We start from the raw sequence: 22,032 nt of genomic DNA on the forward strand, positions 1-22,032 counted from the left end.
CTGTTAATATGCTGTGTGTCTTCATGTGCTGATAGTGTGCAGAAACAGGATTCATCAGGAATTTTTAGCACTTTGAGGTAAGACTCTTTAATTTGGCTCTGTTAAATGCATGGCATTGAAGTTTGTGGAAAAATTTCAGCCTAGGTTAATTGACAGCGTATACATTTAGACATCTAAAGGAATGATCTTTGAAAGTATATAAGGATTTATGCTGTGTGTCTTCATGTGCTGATAGTGTGCAGAAACAGGATTCATCAGGAATTTTTAGCACTTTGAGGTAAGACTCTTTAATTTGGCTCTGTTAAATGCATGGCATTGAAGTTTGTGGAAAAATTTCAGCCTAGGTTAATTGACAGCGTATACATTTAGACATCTAAAGGAATGATCTTTGAAAGTATATAAGGATTTCAGAATATTGCATGCTGGTGAAAGACACGTCTGAACGTATTTTCGCTAATTACAGTTGAACACCAAATTAGTTTTTTGCCTGGTTCAGAACTCATTTCATCTCAGATTGAGACAAAAGCATTCAATGTAGAACTTTGTCATGGACTGGAAATTCTGTCTGAATTTCATGTCAAAGTCATGTTATGAAATTCTTTTATGACAGAAATGTCAAAATGAAATGTTTCACTACTTCTGCCCCGAACAGGAAATTCTCTAATTGTCTTTTTTAGTTAAATTTTCTAGTCAGCCAAGGCAGCAGAGGAGAAATTTAGTCCATGGTTTTGTTTTTATTTTTTCTCCCAGACACTTAAAGTATACGCTAGTCCTTTTTCACAAGAATACTACCGAAGCGAGGTCTTCAACACCTAGAGAAACCTTTAGAGGTTTCCTTGAGCTCTTATTTTCTTTGCGTGCAGGTCCCAATCTTGAGTACTGTCATCCTCAGCCTGTGCTGTAAAAACTGCAGGAGAGAGTAACAGCCAGCTTTTGTCCGCACTCTCTTTTACTTCATCCAGTTAAAATGATCATCTGCATCTTCTGGTCTCCTTGCAAACCCCAGCACAGTTTCCTCAACAAAGGTTTTTGTAGAGTGAATCAGCAGACAAATAAATCAATGACTTGCCACCTACCAGTTTTTCTGTAGCTAAGATTTGAGCTTAACAGTGCAATTGTGTTTTCTTTCTTTTGTGATGGAACCACTGACCTCTATCAACATTGCAGGTGAAGTACTGACACTTATTCAAAAAGGAGCAAGGTATGTGAAAATGGCTTAATGAGTATCAGACACCTAACCTAATCAGTTGTAATTACCAGAGAATGAGACACTTGTGAAAAATCACTAGGTTGTATTTTGGATTGAAAGACCCTCTTTCTAGCCAAATTGTACCTAAATTGACTTTTTTTTTTTTTCATTCCTGAAAAGAAAAATCAGGCCTGGAGAGATACAAAGTTCGAGTCCATTTAGGGACTACACAGAGGACCTCTGTGTCATTTATTTTCCTGTTGAGCTCCAAAGGCTGCCTGTTCCCGTGACAGTGGCAGTGGCAGACACTGGAGGTGTTTGTATAACTTGTCCCCATCTTTAATGAAGTTACAGGCATTGTCTTCCAAAACGCTGATGCTGCCTCCTTGGACAATATGTTCCAAGCATTAAACTCAGTGCAGGAATGTAATATATATTATGCTGAACAATAAAAGCTGAAAAAACCCCATCTAGTCATTACTGGATTATTTTTTGATGTTGGTTTTTAATATATGTGCTCCTATTTTTAGAGTTTTATTCTGAATCTTGTAATAGCAACCATTCCGTTTTGGTATGAGGTCTTTTCTATTAACAGTGATCAAAGTGAAATATTTCATTTAAGTTAGAAGAAGAGACACTTGAGCTGAGTGAGGTTCTGCTGTATTTGGAAAGTTGGATGTTTCTGATACACGATCTGACTTACAAAGTTAGAGAATTAATTGCACAACGCAGTTCATTTACAAACATAATAAAATAGCATTAGCATTAAAACTTTAGAAAACTATTTTGAACCTCTTTCAAATACATTGTAAGCAAATATCCTGTGTGCTATTTTAGGGTTTATAAAGAATTATTTGATGTTTTGGTTTAAAAACTGAACTGATACATTGTTTCTTAAGAACAAATTGAGATCTCTGAGAGCGACAGAATTCAAATACAGGGCTGCTTTAGTTACATGTGAAAAGGCTTGCTCTCTTCAGGTAGAAGTAGGCTGTCTTTCTGCCTCTAACTGATTTAGGGATAAACCCAGGCCGCTGATGTTCTCAAAAAGTTAACAAACTGAGCACAGAACTGTGTTTTGATTAAAACCCGCTCTCTTAAGGATTGTGTTTCCTTAAGCAGTTTTGCTGCGCTCTTGCTTTGACCATTTCTGTTGATTAGAAGCCAGCTTTCCTCTAGTCCAATTTGTTCAGTGTTGCCATGTACCAAAGTGTAGAGAATGACCAAAGGGGGTAAATTGCAACCTATAAACACAGTGCTTGATAGAACTGTCCTCAGTAATTTGGTGTTTTTCAAATGGTAGCTAGTGTAATACGTTAAAGACATCTTTTGAAGGTATTTTTGTTACAGGGCTGTCTGTCATTTTGTTCAGCCTGATACTTGGGTAGTTCTCATCTATTGGTACATGTTATGTTAAAACGGTTCTACTCTCAAACAAGCTCTCGGTTTTTGAACATTAGGTTCATTGAACTTTTGTCCCATGAGCACTTGCAGATCAGCCATTGAAGACACTTTTCCTCCGTGGAGAGGCAGTGTCTAGGACAAGTGTAGCAAACTCTTTTCAATGAACAGGACTATCTCTCATGTCCTTTTCTCGTCAGCCCTCCTAATTTCCAGAGTAAGCTTTTGCATTGTTGTCATGGGACTTTGAAACAGCCCACAGGTAGAGAATGGTCACTCATGGACTTCAATCCATTTCGAGAGGAACATTAACATTAAATTATGTTAATTAACATTAATATGACTTACATGGCTTAGGACTTATATTTGGGTTTAGCAGAGCTCTAGGAATAATTTAAAAGATGAGCTATTACTCCCACTGGGATCTTGACTTCAAATCCACTAAAGGCAATGGGTGTCCTTGAACTAGCTTAGGCAGCTTTGAATCAGGAGGTAATTTCCGATCAGCTTTCCTGGCTATCCCTCTGCTGCTCATTCTGCTCTGTGATGACTTCTTTATGCTGGGCCGTATATCAGTGCCATGCAGAGCAAACCCCTTAACATCCCTTTTGCTGTTCTGGACCATGAAGCAACGAGCCATGTGTTTTTTAGATGATCATATGAAGACTCAATCTATTTTTAGGGCAGTCTTGTTGCCAGGAATAATTTATGGGACTTTTGATTTGAATAGTGGATTATGGGACGATGTAAATGCCTGAAAAGGATATTTAAAAATATTTTTTGCTGACTTCATGTTTAACACATTAACACTTCTGATGCAGTTATATTTAAAAGCAAGTTCATATTTCCTGCGGATTTTGTATTTTTGACTGTTGTCATTGAGGACTTCTAGGCAAGCACCACGACTGGTTTCAAAGCCCCAAGTGAGCAATAAGTAGATGTATGTGAGTACATTTAATAGATGAATTGTAAGATGATGAAGAGAGTGCACCTAATGAATTTTATACAATCTATTTCCAACTTCAATGCAAATATTTTTATTTCATGTTTTGTATTCTGCATAATGTGACCCACTACATTGACCTCTGTCATTCTAAGTGGTTCCCTATCTAAGAGTTGAAAAGTGAATTGATTTTCCTTCAGTCGTGTAATAAGCATATGTCTCAGCTCTAGCCTACTATATTGACACATGTAAAACCTATTTAAATAAATCAAAAGGGTATTTGGGTATTCTTCCATTTGCCTGTAGGTTGGTGGGAGAATAGATTGTTTTAATACCTCATTTATTTTTTCGGTATAGACCGCTGTAAAAATGATCAGTATCAGAAATGTTCTTTTGAAGAGTCATTGGGGCTGTCAATATCTTGGGTAGCTTAATGATCAAATTCATCGGGTTTTTTAGTAGGGTTGAAGGTATAAATTCCTCTTAGAATGCGTTTGCACTTGTAAAAAATGTTACTGTTTGGCTGATTGCTTTTTCAAGTATTTCAGTTTGTAAATAACTCCACAGTATTTGGATTTGCACAAAAGCAAGGATGAAAAGGCCTAGAAGGATGTTTTCTTCAAAATTGTCTTTAATGGCTATACTTTATCTTCTTTATCTAGATACAATAATGGTGGCGCTTATGCTGTTCAAGTGGATTTTAAAAGGGATTGTTCTTTCTTTTCTGCTCGAAACTACTCTGTCCCTAAACCCAGATGATCCAAATGTTTGTAGTCATTGGGAAAGGTAATGTATAACATACTAATTTTTTTTTTTTTTGGACTAGTTGTTTCAGATTTTTACATTTATAAGGCAAAACAAGAGCTATATTTTGCTAAATACCACCCTGCGTCACAAAAGAAAATGGAGTTGCATGACAGAAATAGCATTTTGAGTGCCTTTGAGGATTTGGATCATCCCAAAGAATTTGTTCTAAAACTAGAGCTAGAGACCACATACCCCTGTGTTACCTGTCTGCTCAGATGTACTTTGGAAAGCTCCTCCATAGTTCCGGCAAGAGAGCTGCACAGGTGTATTTTCATTTATCATGGAGAGACCTAGAGAAATGGTGGCCTTGTTCTGTCTTGCTTTTTTCTGCTTGTTGTCAAGCAAGACTATTAGAAATTTCAACTAAGTTTTAAGCCTTCCCGCTGCAGCGTGCGGGCTTGTTCTGTATGTCCTGAACTTTGTGTCTCTGTCTGCCAAATTTGTGTCAGCATCAAAGAGTATCTGCATGAAAGCGCTGAGAATTAAAGGCTCAGGTAACGCTGTTCTCTCTATTGTTACAGTGTCCTAGTCCTAAAAGTAGATCTGTGCAGGACGGTTCGTATGAGTACATAGAAACCCACTGGCTTTGATAGGGTTCACGTTCATGCAGGGTCTGTTTGCAGAGGCTAAAGTTCCTGTACTCCTAAGTTCAACTTGCTAAATTTTCAGTTCTGTTCTGAGGTTTAGTTCCACACAAATATGAATTACTGTACACTTTAGCAAAATAAACCCCTTAACAAGAGCAAGAATGGAATAATACTTTAATGGCACTATGTTTTGGGTTTAGAGGCCTTAATTAGATAATTAACTGTTTGTAGGTAATGCAGCTGCAAAGCAAAGACTCTACAGGAACAGAGTTTTGCAGTTGGTGTTGTGAGGTGAAGTGCATTCAGAGCACAGGAATAAAATATTGATTTTGTCTGAAGAAAGTCAGCAACCTAGAGACCCAGTCAAGGAGAAACAAAAATTAAATACCAAAATTGATTGGTTGTACTGACCAAGATGACTTTGTTACTTAGATGTTAATAAATCAAAGGGAAAAGATTGTTAGGGCAATTGCTGGATAACAAACAGGATCATAAAATAATAATCAAGATGCGCGAGTGTTAGTGTTTTACATTAATAATGAGCAATGTAAATATTTTACATTTTGGCATTAGCAGAATTAAAAACATTATTGTCAAATGCAGCAAATTGCGGTAGAGGGCAAAAGCAACACCTAGTAGAATCTTGGCTTGTCTAGAAGGGGAATAACAAGCAGGGCAGTAATAGTCCAATCTTTGATTTCAAGCCAGTCAGATCCTCCAAGCAAATGTTTTGGTATTCCCTTACGAGTGCAATCTCACAGGGCTTAATCACATCAGCAGTCCCATTGATGAGAAGGAAATTACTTGGATGATTAAGACAATCGATATAATGAATGAGTTGGAGGATCTAATCCCTGGGTCTTGACCCTGCCTAGAATGATTTCAGTATCATTCTCCAAAGATATTGTAGATCTGATAAAGCAGAGCTTGTTTCCAGATCAGAACCTGAGATTGAGTCTCTTAAGCAGTGCACACACTTACTGTAGGGCAATACAACAATCTAAAATGACTGAGACCAGCAAATCCGTGAGATTTGTGTTCCTATATCATGTGAGAAGCCCGGACACTTTAAATACAATCACAGTAATTAATAAAGTACCTGTTTCATGAATTAGTAGTGTTTTTGGGAATGAGATTGCTGAATTCTTAGTGTTGCTGGAGCTCTGTGATTTCTAAGGAATTTTCTTAGTTGTTGTTTATATCTGTTCATTGGTACGAAGTGGGGTAATCACTTTCTAACCGTATGTCAAAGTGTTCCAAATCTAGATACCAGTTAACTCATGTTACAATTTTCAGATAGTTCTGAGGTTATTTCTGCTACAAATTACAAGGATTAAATTTGTGCAGCAGAAAAATAAACACTCTTCAACCTTTTACAAATGATTCCATTTCGTTGGTGCACTCAGTATTTGAAGTACTGATGCTGCTTCATCATAAAACGAAGTGTGAGCATCCCATCGTGCTGGCAAAATGCAGCAGTGCTAAATTAATATGCGCTCTTATTAGCATTGTGGAATACAAGCAGAAACTAACAGTCCTGGGCAGGAAGGCAACTGAAACATTTTAAAAACACTGTGCTTTCCTCTCCTTAAAAATTTGCGCTATCAAGTCAACCAAATGCCCCTTTCACCTTCTAAACTACCATGAATTTCAGGGACATTTTTTTCTTCTCCAGAAGGGAATGGTTTACTACTCAGACTGAAATCTCTCTGACTATTTCAGTTACGGAGCCCAAGTTAGAAGCATTTCCAAAATTTTCAGGAAGAGCTGTGGTTAAGGGAAGCCCTTTTCTGGTTTTTGATAATGCCTGAAGTTTCTAAGATTATTGATTTAATTGTTTTTCATGCTGGAGTTAGATGAGTAGCATATACAGGGAACTGAAGCTTTTCATGTTGCAACAAACAGCCTTTCACTTTCTTTCTTTGTCTGCTTCTAGCTACGCCGTGACAGTACAGGAATCTTATGCTCATCCTTTTGATCAGATCTATTATACAAGATGTACTGACATATTGAACTGGTTCAAGTGCACTAGACATAGGTAAGAGCTGATTCTCAGATATTTTAGTTTTATTTTTCCTTTTTATCTCCTCACTTACCTTTTATTTATCCAAATCTTTGTGTTACGCTGATACAGATACATACAGAAAGATGGGGAGGCACTCTGTATCCAAGAGTGTAGTGATAGGATGAAGGGGAATGGTTTTAAACTGAAAGAGGGGAGATTGAGATGAGATATTAGGAAGAAATATTTTACTGTGTGGGGGTTCAGGCAGTGGCCCAGGGTGCCCAGAGAAGCTGTGGATGCCCCATCCCTGGAGGGGTTCAAGGCCAGGCTGGATGAGGCTTTGGGCAACCTGGGCTGGTGGGAGGTGTCCCTGCCCATGGCAGGGGGTGGGATGGGATGGTCCCTTCCAACTCAAACCGTCCTGTGATTCTAAGATTCTATGAACAGCCAGGATGTTTTACATTCTAGGGTATTGCTACCTTAACTTTCAAGGTCTGACTGTGGGGTTTTGCTTTTTAGCTTCTGTGTTGCAATGTATGGAATTGAACAGATATCCAGAGCTTTCTGGACTATTGTATATCTTGGAATGCAGGAGAGTAGATTCAGTTGGTTTATCTAACATGAGGGACAACAGATTTTGTTCAGTTTAGGTAATTTCAAATAAACTAACATGAACAAAGCTGTTTTGAAGTGTTCACTGTTAAATATTCATTTTCTAATGTGGTATCATTGCTAATGCTATGAATAAGTCTAGAAAAGCTACAGAATGCTTAACACCTTTTAATTGCCATGGACTACATAATGTGGTAGGCAAAACATGCTTTAAATACTGAACTGGGACTATAGTGTCATTTTGCAAGGCATTAATGCCTTGGAAGGGTTAGCAAGTAGGAGGAAATCTCTTGGGGTTAACTTCCCATTTTGTGTATTGAGAGCAGTTTCCGTAGTGGTAATTTCTCGTGGAGCACGCTGACACAGTGGTCTCCATAGGAGGTTCAGTTCATTCCATTGATGGTAGCTGACCTTGCTGATATGCGGAAATGAATCATTTATTCTCGAAGAACCTCTCTGCCCTTGCTTTAGGACTGGGGAAATGTTTTAAGATAGCAGTCCTAGGAAAGGCTGCAGTGATTGACTGTCATGAGTACTGTGTTTATAATACAGGTCATATTTCAAGTTTCAAAACAAGTATTGATTTGTTTTTATTGTGGCTTTTGATATCAAAAGCTTTCATGCATTTTAAAATAATTATTGAATGCTATCCTTACTATAATTTAACACAAATATAATTCTAACAGTAGGCATTGATTTTCAATATTGTCAAATGGCTTTCTGTCTTGCAATTTAGAATAAGTTATAAAACAGCATATCGAAGAGGACTAAGAACTATGTATCGGCGAAGATCTCAGTGCTGCCCTGGATATTACGAAAGTGGAGACTACTGTATACGTATGTACAGAGCTTTGATTCAGATGTGACAATTAAAACTATTTTTTGGAGGAGCTGTGGACAAATTAAAGATGTATTGCAGCAGTAATATTAAGGGCTGATTTTCAGAACTGCTCAGAACCTTAAGGTCCCACTGATTTCAGTCACAATTAAAGATACAGAATGTTTGAGATCATTTCAGGTATATGAATTTCAAGCACCTGAGTAAAATTTTACTGATGTAATTGGAGAGCAAGTTAGTCAAGTTCCTGAGTGTTTTCCTGAATCAGACCTTATTTGGGGGAGTAATTTATGCAGGTATTCACTGATGGTGAAGAATGACTTTTAGTTACTGTTTTGAAGCTGACAAGCTAGAAGTATCTGTCCTCAAGAAAACCCCTATGATTCTATGATATGATTCTATGAATTCTATGATTCCAAGCATTCTAAGGCACAATGTATTTGCTACACTTGGCTCAAAAGGGGAGTGGAGCTGGGGATCTCTTGTCTACATCTTGTTCAGATGGGATTACGATACAAGAAAAATACAAGGAGGTTTTGATCAGCATCAGAATCCAAATTTTATGGACAGGTTTAGAATGCTATAGAATAATTTAAGTGTGAAAATGATACAATTATCCAGCTAAATTTAAAAGTCTTGACAGAGTGCTTTAAAGCTGTTTCTATCTAATTCTGCTGTTTTTATTTGAGTACCTGTATTGTACTTACATTGTTATATGTGAGCACCTTAAAAACATGAATGGACCCTAGTGTCATTTTAAATAACCTTTATGCCAAACAGTTACTTTAAAGGGGCTTTGGACTGTGAAAAGTGACCCACCCTTTGAGGTAAAGAATTAGAATTAGCCTTATTTTACAGAGAGAGTAATAATTTGATCTTTTGAAGTGCAAAGTGCTGTTACTCAAGTCCTGAAAAACATTTAAAGTAACCTATTGTCTTTGCTAAAATCCTTCCAATGTTAAGTATGTACTTACCTTCAAATTTCTCAAGTGTCAGTATAATTTCCGCAGTTGTTCCACATACTTTTATTACCAACTTGAATTTTGTGGTGAGAATTCTGTCTGGCACAAAATGTATTTATTTTCACTTTTCTCTCTGCAATCTATTGATTTTTTTAAAATTTTTTGTTTTTAATTGTCGTACTGATTGCAACAACAGGACATCTCTGCAGACTTTCTGACTCTCTGAGGACACTAACATTTATTTCAAAGTGCTTTTTTGTTAGTACTAGTACTCAAGAGTTCTGCTGCTGACAGGCAAATTTTGGTTTTATATTATAGAGAAAGAACAGCATACAGCATACACCCAAGTTTGGTAATTCAGAACAGATAGCATATATCTGGTCAGACGGGGAGCTTCATGTTTGACACAGTGCAGATAATACTTACGTTCTCTCTGTTGTTTACATGTGCAAGAGTCAGGTTCTTATTTTTCATTATCTGCATGGTCATAAATGCAAAGTTCATGCCTCAGGGATGTATTCTATCTATCCTCCTTCCTGGGAGATCTGAGCAGCAAGTGCAGCTGAGAGACAAATGATGTGAAGGAAGAAGTTCTCCATCATGACTGATTCCATATACTTGGTCATATTGTTTTGATAGCACAAGTAGCCACATATAGAAAAAAAAAATCAAACAGCCAAATAAACCCCATCAAAACTTTCTGACCCTGCAGCCAACAGTTTGGAGGCACAACAATATTTAGCTAATGCGATCCTTTTCCCATACCATCCCTTTTGTTTCTAACACATCAAGCTCTGGTCCCATTTGTTTTGCTTTGTTTTGTTTTGGTTTTCCATTATATTTTCCTGTGCCAACAAGCAAATACTCCCATTCATCATTCTTTGCAGTCAGCAGTGAATTCCATTTATTTCTGGTGGCAACTCCCTGCTTTTGCCTCTTACCTTACCTTCCTTTCCCACTTCTTTCCTTTCCGTAAACTGGTATTTTCTGCTGTTTCCTAACAAGGTAGTCTAGTATTCCTGTCCCACATTCATCTAGACATGTTTAGTGCCTACTCCTTTAATGGCAGCTGCTACAAGAGACAGGTCAGGAAAGACCATCAAAATCATTCCACTTGTGTGTGCTGTCAGAGGGCAGCATGGTTTGGAGACGAGTGTGCTTCCACTGAGCCCCACCAACACGAAGGGAAGGACGCTCCAGCCCTGCAGAGAACGTTCTCCCCGCTCAGCCAGCCCTTTAAAATCTGTTCCATTAGCAATCATGGAAGCCACTACAACATGGGGAGGAGAGAATACATCCCGCAGTGAGTCTGATGATCAAAAGAAATTTTGATTAAAAAACAGTGTGTAGATTAAAGGCTAATTGGTTCTTCTTTCATTAATAGCGGTCTTTATTTCTTACAAAAGTTAAATAGCTTAGTAATTAACAGTGACATGTTTAGACTAGAGAAGGCTGAGTTTAAATCTCTATTAATGACTGTTTCTTGTATTTTAAAGCAGGAGTGCAGGCTTTCAGCTACTGTTTTGATCTTTTCCCTTCTCGTTTACTATTTTTTTAAAGGATGTCAGATATATGTTTTTTTCTTTGTCCTCCTTTTGGGACTTACTAAATGGATTAGGTCTAATAAAATCTACCCTCAGTTCTAAACGATCAGCTTGACCCAGAGCCTCTTGCTCTGCCCCTCTTTCTCTGGTGTCTTCTTTGCCCTTTTGAGATCTTCATGTGCTCCTACCCCATAAAATGTGGAATTCAGGCACAAGGTCAAATAATTTAAATTGTTGACTGGTAAGTTATGCCTCTGTCCAGCCCATTGGTCCTTAGGCTAAACAGTTTTGGGGTATGAAATTGCCTTTATGCCTATAAAGGGCTTGGAATATTTTCAAGTTGTAAGGGTATTCAAAAAATACCACCTGAGAAATGCTGCAATTGCATGTCTGCATTTTTTTTTTTCCATTGATGTCTTAGAAATGTTTGCTACCGTTCTGGTAGTTTTGCAAAGTGATTCACCTTCTCTGAACGTTCTTATGTGTGACATACATAGCTTTTCACTGAGCTCTCCCTGAAAACAAACAGCATAGTCTGGGTAGGAAATCAGAGCGACTGTGATTTACTTTACTTCGTATGTTAAGGTAAGCTTTTCACAGAGCAAATGCATAAAATGCAGAAAAACTTTTTTTAAACAATCACAGGGTTCAACTGCCCTTCAAGGGTTTTGTAAGGATATTTTAAAATTATATTGCCTAGATTAGTTTCTGTGGTAGATAAAGCATCTCTGAATACTTTGCTGCTCAAAAAGAAGAAAAAGAAAAGGAATATTACATGGCTCTTTCATGATTTTTTACCCTTTGAGTAGGTGGTAATTGAATACTTCCATTTAAGAATATGTCAGGTGGAAAGATCCCCTGTGTACTAAATGGATGCATTTTTGTCTGAGAGGCCAGTGCTTTGTTCAGTCTGTCCATTTTAATCTTATTCTTGCACTACAGATTTATATAAAAGAGACATTTCTTCTAGGTAACAAAGGGTCAGAGACCCAAGCATCAGAGAAAAGGAAGATGAGACTACAAGCGGCATCTACTTATATCTGACTTTTTGGCAGAAAAAAACAATCATGAAACACAAAGTTGGGAGTTCACCTTTTCCTCATAGATTGAGATATGTTAGCTTTTAACAGTTCTATTTTTCACTCTCATACCTTACACTCTTTTTCTGCTGTATAAATCTATGCAATGTGACAGGATGTAGTAATGACAGGATTAGTGATTTAACAATCTTATTTGCTGCCATTTATCTGTCATTCAAACCTGCCAACATTCGGTAGGGTTATAGATTGACCATTTCATGGTTCTTTCCTTTCTTGGCCAAGATATTATTGATCTCAGATTGTTTCTCAACACTCAGCCTTCCACGTTACAACTGCCGCAACCATCATCAGGGCTCCTTGACTTTGACAAATCATTTTATAGAGAAATTCATGGTTTCACTGGTTGAATCTCAATTTTTCACCTAGAGTGGTAGTTCACTCAGGCCAGAGGTTGGGGATGTTATTATATTTTCCTGCAGTTATTTGTCCATCTTTTCATCTAGCCTATATCTGACACCTTCAAAGAATTTAAAAAACAAATGAGAAATGTTCTTTTAATAGCTGGCTTAGTGAAATTATGCAAATTTGGGACCTGATTCTTTTCAGGATTTTAAATAATGTTTCACAAATTCTGTAAAACTAGTAGACATGCCAGCTTCATAGTATGATACTTGTTTTTATATCGTAGTAATATGAACACCCGTACCTCAGGATTGCACTCAAATGTACAGGCTGCCTGTCTAGTGTAGTTTTAGGAGTCTTTGGAAGGGCTGCCTTATTGGAGCCATATGGTGAGATTGTTAAACATCTGTACCATAGCAGTAACAATTCCAAAGCTTCTTGCCATCTGGATGAATTACAATACTTGCAATTCAATGCATGTGTTACAACAACACACCGACACCACAGTAGAGTGTACTTATGATGAAAAGAAAAATAATAGCTTATGTGATCAGTGCAAAAGTTGTACCCTCTTAGAAAATGTTGAATCAGCAGCTTAAACTTCCTTAATATTCATAATGTTTGTTCATATGTCAGATTTGTTGATTATTTTCATTTTATAAGGGAGTAGCTCATTAACATTTCAGAAGAAATGTTGTCCCCCCACTTCTCACCTCACTTTTAAATTCCTCGTGGTGAGCATTCCTGTAACTTGAAAATATGTTGTTTGAAAACTGCTGGACTTAGGAAATATATTTTTCTTATCTTTATAGACACACATTAAAGCTGGTGCTAGTGCTTTCTGTAAGAGCCTTACTGTTACATTATTCACATACAGCATTCTGTACATCAATAATGCAACATAAATTAAGGGAGGTGATCTAGCAGTACATAGATACTTTGTATTGGGGGACATCCTTTTTCTCTTTCTGATTTGGGATGTCTGAGTGTGAGAAAATGGTGTGGAAGGCCATTCTGCATAGAGTGTTACTAATTATAGCCTTGAAATGACAGCAGGAGACACTTTGAAATTTCTCAATTTATATGCATTTGAGAGGACTCCATACATCTTTTTCCAGGGAAGAATATGGGGAAAGTCATTTGGGTCATGTGTTCCCATCTGAGAGGACACTTGCACAGGAATTATTATCTCATGGAAGGTGTCCCTGTCCATGGCAGGGAGGTTGGAAGTAGATGATTTTTAAGGCCCCTTTCAACACAAACCATTCTATGATTCTAAGATTGTCTCATATTAGCAGTAGTAGTCACAGTTGTAGTAGCAGCAGCAACATTCTTACCACTGCGTGGTGACTGGGAGGAATCCCTGTTTTCTATTGAATGAGCAGGTGGGTTGATAGGAAACCAACAGAAGGAGCATGCAACGGAACTGCTTATCGGTGTTCAACTTCACCTGCCATACTGCAGAGCATAACCTAGGAGCCATACACCAATATCCAATATACCATTGCACAGAACGCACTGGAGCAGGCCACGGCTCTGCAAACATTGGAGGCCTTTGCTTATTCGTTCTGAGCATCTTGGGAGGTAGGTGTATGGGGATAGGAAGAGGGAGACCGGTCTTAGAAGTAGGTCAGTTCATTTTGTGGCATAAGTAAAGACACTGGGTTACTATTTACCCTGAAGATAATGGAGACACCTCTTTGGGAAGGTGAAAAAATCAATTCTCATCTCCCATCCATCATTTTATATTTGCAGTCAGCTTCTGGATGTTGATGGATTTGCAAAGATGCTGGTGGGGAGAGTAATGAAATAAGGGAAGGACTTCTGGAAGAAATGCACTAGAAGGAGGAGAAACAAAATGTTCATACAAAGGAATGAGAATAGCATAAAGGTGGAAAGGAGGGGATGCTGAAGCTTTATAGCGTCTCAAGGGGCTTAATAAATAGCAGAGGAAAAATTATGCTGGCATTATAGTTAGAAAAAGATTTAGACTGTTGCTGGTGTAGCATTAAAAAAGCTTTTGTGGCTGCTTTCAGCAGTCTCAGTTGGATCAGTATAAAAGAATACTGGAAATGCAGACACAGGAGGAGGCACTGGACCCAGGGCACTCATAGTATTCATGCTAATGGCCTGGATGCCAAAACAGAAAAAAGACACAAGAATCATAGATGTGAGTTCACTGTTGAATTCAAAGAAAGAGCCATGCAAAGTTTTTAGTCCATTTATTTGCCCACTTTTAGTAAAGACAGGTGGGTCCCCAGCTGCTGTAAATCAGCAGAGACCCACCATGTTTGAATGGACATCTTCAGTTACTTCATCCTCACTTCCATCTCTTCTTTAACGTCTCCATTCCCTTTCAAAATCCCCTTCTTCCTTCTCCTGCTTTAATACACCGGAGTGTTGTTAATGCTGGTTTGCACTGGTCTGGAATGCTGTGCTAGGCACTGGTGCTAATCTGCGATATGGCTCAATACTTCCTCTGTTCCTGGTATTCCTTCACTTGCATAGACTTATAAAAACAAGATTCTGTCTGTCCCGTATATGAGTGAGCTGTTTTTCAGGATGTGTACATACAGGACATTTGTCATTTCTCGAATTATGAAGGCACAGAACTCCAGAAAATTTTTCTGTCCAAAGGAGTTTGAAGGTCATTAGTAGTCCAGGCATGTGGTGAGCTGGGTTAACTTATTGAAATCAATAGGGGCAGGAAGAAGATGGATGTGTGAAATGAAACATGTTTAAAATGGAAGTTGTTTTCTTAACCACTCCTTTGCATCCTTCTCCCATTTAAGAGATCTATTTCCCTTGTGCTCTGAAGAAGTTTTAAAGCCTAGTAGGAGTGGAGGGAGAGAGAGAGGGGAAAAGAAGTTACCTAAATCAAGATGGCCTTTAAGAAGAGCTTCTGATGTACATACAAAATCTGAGCTAGCATCTTTTTTTCCACTTCTTTTCTGTGGTAGTTTCCTCTGGCTGTGACCTCCCTTTGACCCTTTGTCACACAGTATGTGTGGGAAGCCACCAGTTCAATATGGGGGACTGTTCTAAGGCAACTTCCTTGTTGACTGAAAAAAAGAGCTACTGCAGCCTATGCCAGGTGTAAGCACCAGTCACCCCTATTCCTCATTTCTGGGCATCTTACCAGATTGAAACTGTAAATAAAAATGAATCAATATCACTACAAGAATGTCTGAAGTGCATACAATAGAATAACAGCACAGTGCTGGGGGTTAACCCCCGTGCCTGCTCACCCACTTCCCCTGGTGGGACAGAAGAAGAGGAAAGGAAGAGTAAAAGAAAGGAAACTTATGGATCAGGATTAAAAAAAAAAGTTTAACAAGCAAAAGAGAAGTGGAAGAAAAGAGAAACAAAACAAAAGAAGTGATGCAAAGGCAATCACTCACCACCTCCCCTGGGTAGATTGATACCTGCCAGTCACTGAGCAGAAGACAGATAATCTCCTGAAAGCCCCTCCTCTCCCTTTTTATTGCTGCATGTGACATTACAATGCATGGAATCTCTCTGGGGCTAGTTTGGGTCACCTGCCTGGTGCTGTCCCCTCTCAGCTTCTTGCACACTCCCGATCTATTCCCTGGGGACAGGACAGCAACGTGAGAAACAGAGAAAGCCTTGCCACTGTGCAAACACTGTTCAGCGCTAGCTAAAATGTTAACATTGTCAGCATTATTTTGGTCACAAATCTAAAACACAGCACCATCCAAGCTGCTGTAAAGAAAATTAACTCCGTCCCAGCCAGACCCAGCACATACAGCCACCCTGTAGTTAATAAACATACACATCCAGTAGGATCCTCGTGAAATCTCCTTATGGCTTTTTTCTGGCCTTTCCATCTCTTAGTTTCAGTAGTGAAAGCTGGTGTGAACCACTCTTTTCAAATATTTTTAACTCACTTCAGAACCTTGGAAAGAATGAGCCAGTGGTGGCAGTTGCCTGCGCTGGCTGAGGGTTTGTGAGCCTTGCTCCTGCCACCCCCTGGTCCCTCAGCCATTTATAGCAACAGCCGTGGATTCCCTAAACACGTCAACCTGTGCAGGCAGGAGGAGGCATTGGGCTGCCTGGGTGCGTTTACTTACAGTTCAGCTCTTCCCCATCTCCTCTGCCACAGGAGTGAGACTGGCTGGAAGCATGCGGCAGATTGAATTTGGCCCAAAAACTTCACGTTATGCTTAAGTATACTGCTTTCGGTGTCTTCCTGTGCATAATGTACATTTCTTTAATGTGAACTTCTGGGGCATGTGTCTGTAATTATTAAGTCCTTTTAGCAGCCCCTCTTAAAAATACTGATGACATTCACACAGAGAATACCGCATGAGCCCGCCATATGGAATACCTTACCGACCGAGTTGTGTTTATTGATGTTGGTTTCTCAAACGCTGGGTAACACATGCGAGTGCATTTACTGGGTGGGAGTTTAAAGAGGTTGTAGTTCCCCTCACTCCCAATCAGTCTTGTCTCATATGGCGTGTATTCCGTGTCTCATTGTAGGATAAAAATATATTATTCCATGGATTTCCAATTGCTTTTGCAACTTCATCCATTTCTGATGAACATGTGATAGCCTATAAAAACAGGCCAGCTGCTCTGGAGTTTAATGCAAACAATAGTGCTCTGTTATGAAACAAGTCTTCAAAATTTGGAGAAAGTGATCACATATGGTAAAATAAAAAAATACTTACAACTCTGAAGCATAAATCATTTAGACCAAAATGTAAAAAATACCAAGTTGCCAAATTGTGCAGAGGATCCCTGTGGGACTTTAGAAAAGAAGTAACTTCTTATTGAAACCATACTTTTGCATCAGGAGCCTGCCTCTCAAAGGTGTTGAATGCTACCCTTTCCCTCAGCCCGGCTGAGAACCATGCATAGGTGACATTTCTAAGTGGTGTTAACACCTCAGTGATAATAAATGTCAGCTGTTGCTGTTGGAGTAACCACTGATCTGCAGATTGAGTTGTGCTTTCATATGGAGGTACAAATGCCTTCAGTAGCTTTATAGAGAAAAGCACCTTCCTGAGACATTTGCACGAGTTACTTTAGTGAAGTGGGTGATAGTGAAGCAAAACATCATTAATTTTTCATGGGGGGAAAAAAAAAAAAAAAGACTGTGATAGGGCAAAAGGGCTGGTAGGAGTGAAGTAGAGGTGCCCAAAGGGCACGTAGCTGGCCATTTGAGGTTTGCAATAGAGTCAGCTGGCACATCAGCATTCATTTTTGGTTCCCCAGTTGTTCTCAGCGAATGAAGATGATGTTGGCTGATAGCTTGAAGAGCATCTGTTAACACTTCATACTCTAGTACAGTGTAAGAGTATTACTCAAATATCAAAAAGGCTAATCAGAGACAGAGCTCTTCTAACCAGCCGTGGATACTTCCTCTAGAAGCAGATATCCTTTGGCTGTTTACATAGACATTCTCTTTTTCTTTCTGTTACAGGACTATAGCATTACACTTTATATTTGTGTATTGTTGCACATGCCTTTCACTTTAATAAAGGTTTTTTAAGGCTCCCCAGGGAAATCTTTCATGAAACTTCAGTCCATTACAGATCTGACCACAAAACATTTTTGAATAATTTATCTTAAGCTCAGTAATTCTAATGTAAGCATTCAGTTTTGCAAACCTCACTTTTTCCGCTGGAGTAAGTCAAGAGATATTTTCAATCTGTTTAATCCCAAAGCTTTCCTTCTTTTAATGGAATTTTCCTTTCTGAATAATATGATTTACTTTTATTACTGTAATGCCCAGAAATCTATGTGCAAAGCCCTTAAAAGATAGCCTTACTTGAAAAAGCTTACAACTTAAGCATGTAAATTGAGTCAAATAAAGAGGTTTTTTTATGATTAAAAATAAGAAACTTTGTGTGAAATGTGTTATAAGCACACTTGTAAAGAAATTAAACCTGGTATTAGTATAGCAAGTAACAGAAGCAGGCTTTCAGTTCCAGCAGTGTAGTGAGTGTACGAGCTCAGCTGAAGCAAGTCACTGGTACAATCCTTAGGATCTGATATCACTACATCTGCATTCACAGGTGTCATGTAGGAAAATCTACAGTTTAAATAGAATTCCATTTAAAAACTTTATTAAAAGTATCCAAAATTATCTTTTTCTTCTTTTTTTCCTACCAAGTATTCTGTAATAGTTTTGGTTATGCAAATGCTATTTGACATTTACCTTATAGTAAAGGGTAGAATCTTCAATAGCTTCTGACAGTGGAGGTAAAAGTTTTTATTTCCAACTTCCATCTTCTATTTTCAGGCAACAGTGTGAATCACAGGGATTCGGAAAGTACATTTTACCGTGTCTCATTAGTAGAAAGTTTCTCTAGACACTTAGACATTACTAAGAAATCAGACTTGATCCTAAATCAGCTGACCTCCAGCAATCTCGAGTTGGTTACAGGAAGTTTAAACTAGCGGCTTGAGATGAGAATCAGTCCCCAATACCACAATTTGTTTCCTGGGGGTTTTTGTGCAGTTCTTTTCAGTAAGTTGCTCTGAAGCACATTGCTATGGTTGCTTTTGAAATATGAGAAAAGTGGAAAGTGTCTGCATTTAAATATTCCATCCCCAGTAAAGTTAGTGTAGCTTGTACACTAACATGATCTTCAAACAAACTCTACTTCTATCCTTGGTTTCATCAGGGTGACCTTCATTTGCAGTGTGTGGCTTGATCTGAAATGAAATCTGAACGGCGTTGGCCCTCTAGGGCCCGTACCATCTAACAGTCTGGCCTCCGTGACAGGTTTGCCTTTAGAAATTTGTTCGTATTCATCCCATTTTGGTGAGAACAAAGAAAAGGATTTTTGTTAGATGGGCTTGATGAAATTTGGAATAAGAATAAAGGAAGATTTTGTTTGAAAAATCAATAGTTTATTCAATGTGCTATAGGACTAAAATTTGTCTAGGGGAATCGGTGTAATTTAGTTTTATTAGGTGTTGCATTGCTCAGCAAAGATAGCCAGGAGTATCATGCAGTCCAGATGGCTTGATCTATCTACTTTTGATTTTTAGGAACAACATTTTTGATGCACCCGTCCTCACTCTTACACACCACACACACTCTCCGCCTATGAAAATCAGGCGGCAGTGGAGCTGTGTCATTTACTGACAGAAAATAGAATTTTCTTGGCATGAGACCCACAATTCAGGGGAAGTCAGTAATCAGAGAACTATAGACACATAGCAATGCTGCTCCAGATCCAAAAATAAATATTTCACAGGAACAGTAATACAATGATATTTGTACACAAAGAAGTTCTCTTAATGCCCTGAGTGGGTAACCTGTAGCAAAATGAGCAAGTGCTGTAATTTTGCGGTGATTTCCAGAGAACAAGGCAAGATGGCTTGGTTGTTTTACTAGACTGTTTAGGCCAAAGTCCTGCTCGTGTCTTTCTCACTGTCTGCTGTAGCACCTCTGAGAATTTTGCCTCGTTATAAATGGGTTTTTTGATAATAGCTCATTTTCTTTGACATTATCCTATATGCTTCCTCTATCACTGCCTAAATCAAACAGCTACTCAGCTTAAAGTACCGGTTGGAACCTGTAAATTCTTGGTCTATTTGAGTGATACAGTCATAGTAAGAAAGCAGAGGTAGCTGTGATATGAAGCAAGGCAGTAGTAATCTATTAGAAATGTTTCTATACTGGGCTTCACTTGTGTAGAAATGCCATCCCGCAGCTGATGGATTTCGTACAGTTCTGCCGCGTGTGATATGAGTACTCACCTGCTCATCTGTGATTCAGTTATCACCTTCTTCAGCTGCAGGGCATTGGATATTCCTCCAGTCTTTTTATGATGGAAATGTTTATTTCTGACATTACTTTTAGCTAATTTCTAGCTTTGTACTTCACAACTGGCAGCTCACTTTCCATTCCAACACAACTCCTAGGAGAGCCCTGACTGCAGATGAGGATACCCATACCTAGGAGTGGAGAACAGTCATTCCTTCAGCAGTCTGTTGAGTGTAGTTTGATACTGACTGCCATCGCAGGTAATTTGGTAGAGCAGGTTGTGTTCGCTCTTCTTCTGGTAGGTTTGGCTGCTTCTCCATATGTTGGCAGGAAAGCTAAAAGGAGCAGGGATCTTAGCTGGGTGTGAGCTTCTCCTCTGTTCCCTAGCCTGTCAAGAATTTTTTTCCTTCAGGCAACAAAAAAAAATTCCCCTAAGGTTAAGAACAGAATGATTAGGGAATTCTTCCACTGGTCTTGCCACAGAAGAATTTCTTATTCTCTGTTCTGTCCTCAAAAAACCTGGAGCCTCCTGCTGGCAAATACTATTTGATGGCATTTCGCTTTGGTGGATTGAGGTCTGCTAGAGAGTACACAGAGAGAATGAAAGATGGTGCCCGAGAGTAGATGTTAATATTTCTATATTACTTAGAAAAATATAGTAGTGCTCTTTCTAAAGGTGCAATATAAAGCACAATTTGCAGACAAATTGTCATTAAGTTTGCTGGTTGGATGAATCAAGTTCCAACAGAAAATTAACTAGTGAAAATGTGTTTTCTACAAATTGCTAGACAAAGTTGGTCAATTTACCAAAATGGAAGGAATAGACAGAGGGCACGGGAGGGGAAAAGCTTTCCTGGGTCATAGATTCTGCTCTGCTGATTCAGGATCTCTCTTAACCTCATTAACAGCTTGTGCTAGTGATAATGATTGTTTTGAACCCTGCAGTGAGGCAATGGGAAATAATTTACCAGAAAGAGTTAAATGCTGAAAATTATCCCACAGAATAATATTGTATTAGAACATTGATCAGCAGAATTGATCTCAGCATAAGTCTTTCCTCTCAACATGGCAGAATGCAATGATTATTTCTCATCCAAGCAATGGGAGAAAGTGCATAAAATCAGTTGCAGGCTTTAAACGATCAACAGTTATCAATATTTATCTGATCTCCAAAGAGTTCTCTGTGGGCTCAGATTCACCTTCTGTGATGGCAGTGAGAAAGACTGAGCCTTAGAAATGGTCAGTGATTTGGGAGCATAACCTACCGTAGAGTGGTCAGTATTTCACCTGAAGGTGGAGTTTCTCTCTTCACCCCCCAGAGCAAGCCCAGGTGCTTCTGTCTCCTGATCCCTCTGGAGCACAGGGGGTGAGCAAGAGACATCTCTGGGTTGTCATCTCCAACCTTGGTCTCAGGGCTTCCCTTTATGTGTGACGTTAGTCACGAAATGAGGCATGAGACAGACGCTTTGTCTTCATTGCAGAATTTGCCTGGGTTCTTAACTCCCTCATGGCTTTGCACAATTCCTCTTGCCAGAGCTTGGTTATGACTTTATCTCCAGGCTAACGGGTTAGTGTTGCTTTTACCCAACCTCACAACCTGTCCACAGTGCAGACGCGCTTCAGTGCTCAGAGTCCTGCAGTGCCATCCCACAATTCCCTTTTGGTGCTTTGAAGCACTGCAAAGCTCTTCTGTTATTCGCACAGCCAAAGACACAAAGCGGACCAGTTCTGCCCTTCTGACATTTGCCGCTACAAGGAAGCTGCTTTTCAGCTCTGGTTCAGACACTGTTAAATGGTAAGTACTAGCTCCCATTCCCTCTCTCTACCAGAGCAGACGAAGCCAATGGGGCATCAAAATGACACAAAGAGTCTGTTAAATGTGTGACTCCCATCAACCTCTCCTTTTGCAGGGCTCTAACCTTCCTCTCTATTACTGTCACTGGCACTATTTTATG

General features: G+C 38.9%; 1 protein-coding gene across 1 annotated transcript in view; it reads left to right on the forward strand.

The window, feature by feature from the left end:
• LOC104469111 (multiple epidermal growth factor-like domains protein 11) overlaps positions 1–22,032 on the forward strand; it is a gene marked incomplete at its 3' end in the record, with an annotated part of 28,381 nt that continues 6,349 nt past the window's right edge. The window contains exons 1-4 of the mRNA XM_010083484.1: positions 1–77; positions 4,196–4,319; positions 6,864–6,965; positions 8,281–8,381. Coding sequence (XP_010081786.1) covers positions 4,204–4,319; positions 6,864–6,965; positions 8,281–8,381 — 319 coding nt within the window. The remainder of the gene's footprint in view (positions 78–4,195; positions 4,320–6,863; positions 6,966–8,280; positions 8,382–22,032) is intronic.

The sequence above is a fragment of the Pterocles gutturalis genome, unplaced genomic scaffold, assembly GCF_000699245.1.
Source record: "Pterocles gutturalis isolate BGI_N339 unplaced genomic scaffold, ASM69924v1 scaffold46070, whole genome shotgun sequence".
NCBI lineage: Eukaryota > Metazoa > Chordata > Aves > Pterocliformes > Pteroclidae > Pterocles > Pterocles gutturalis.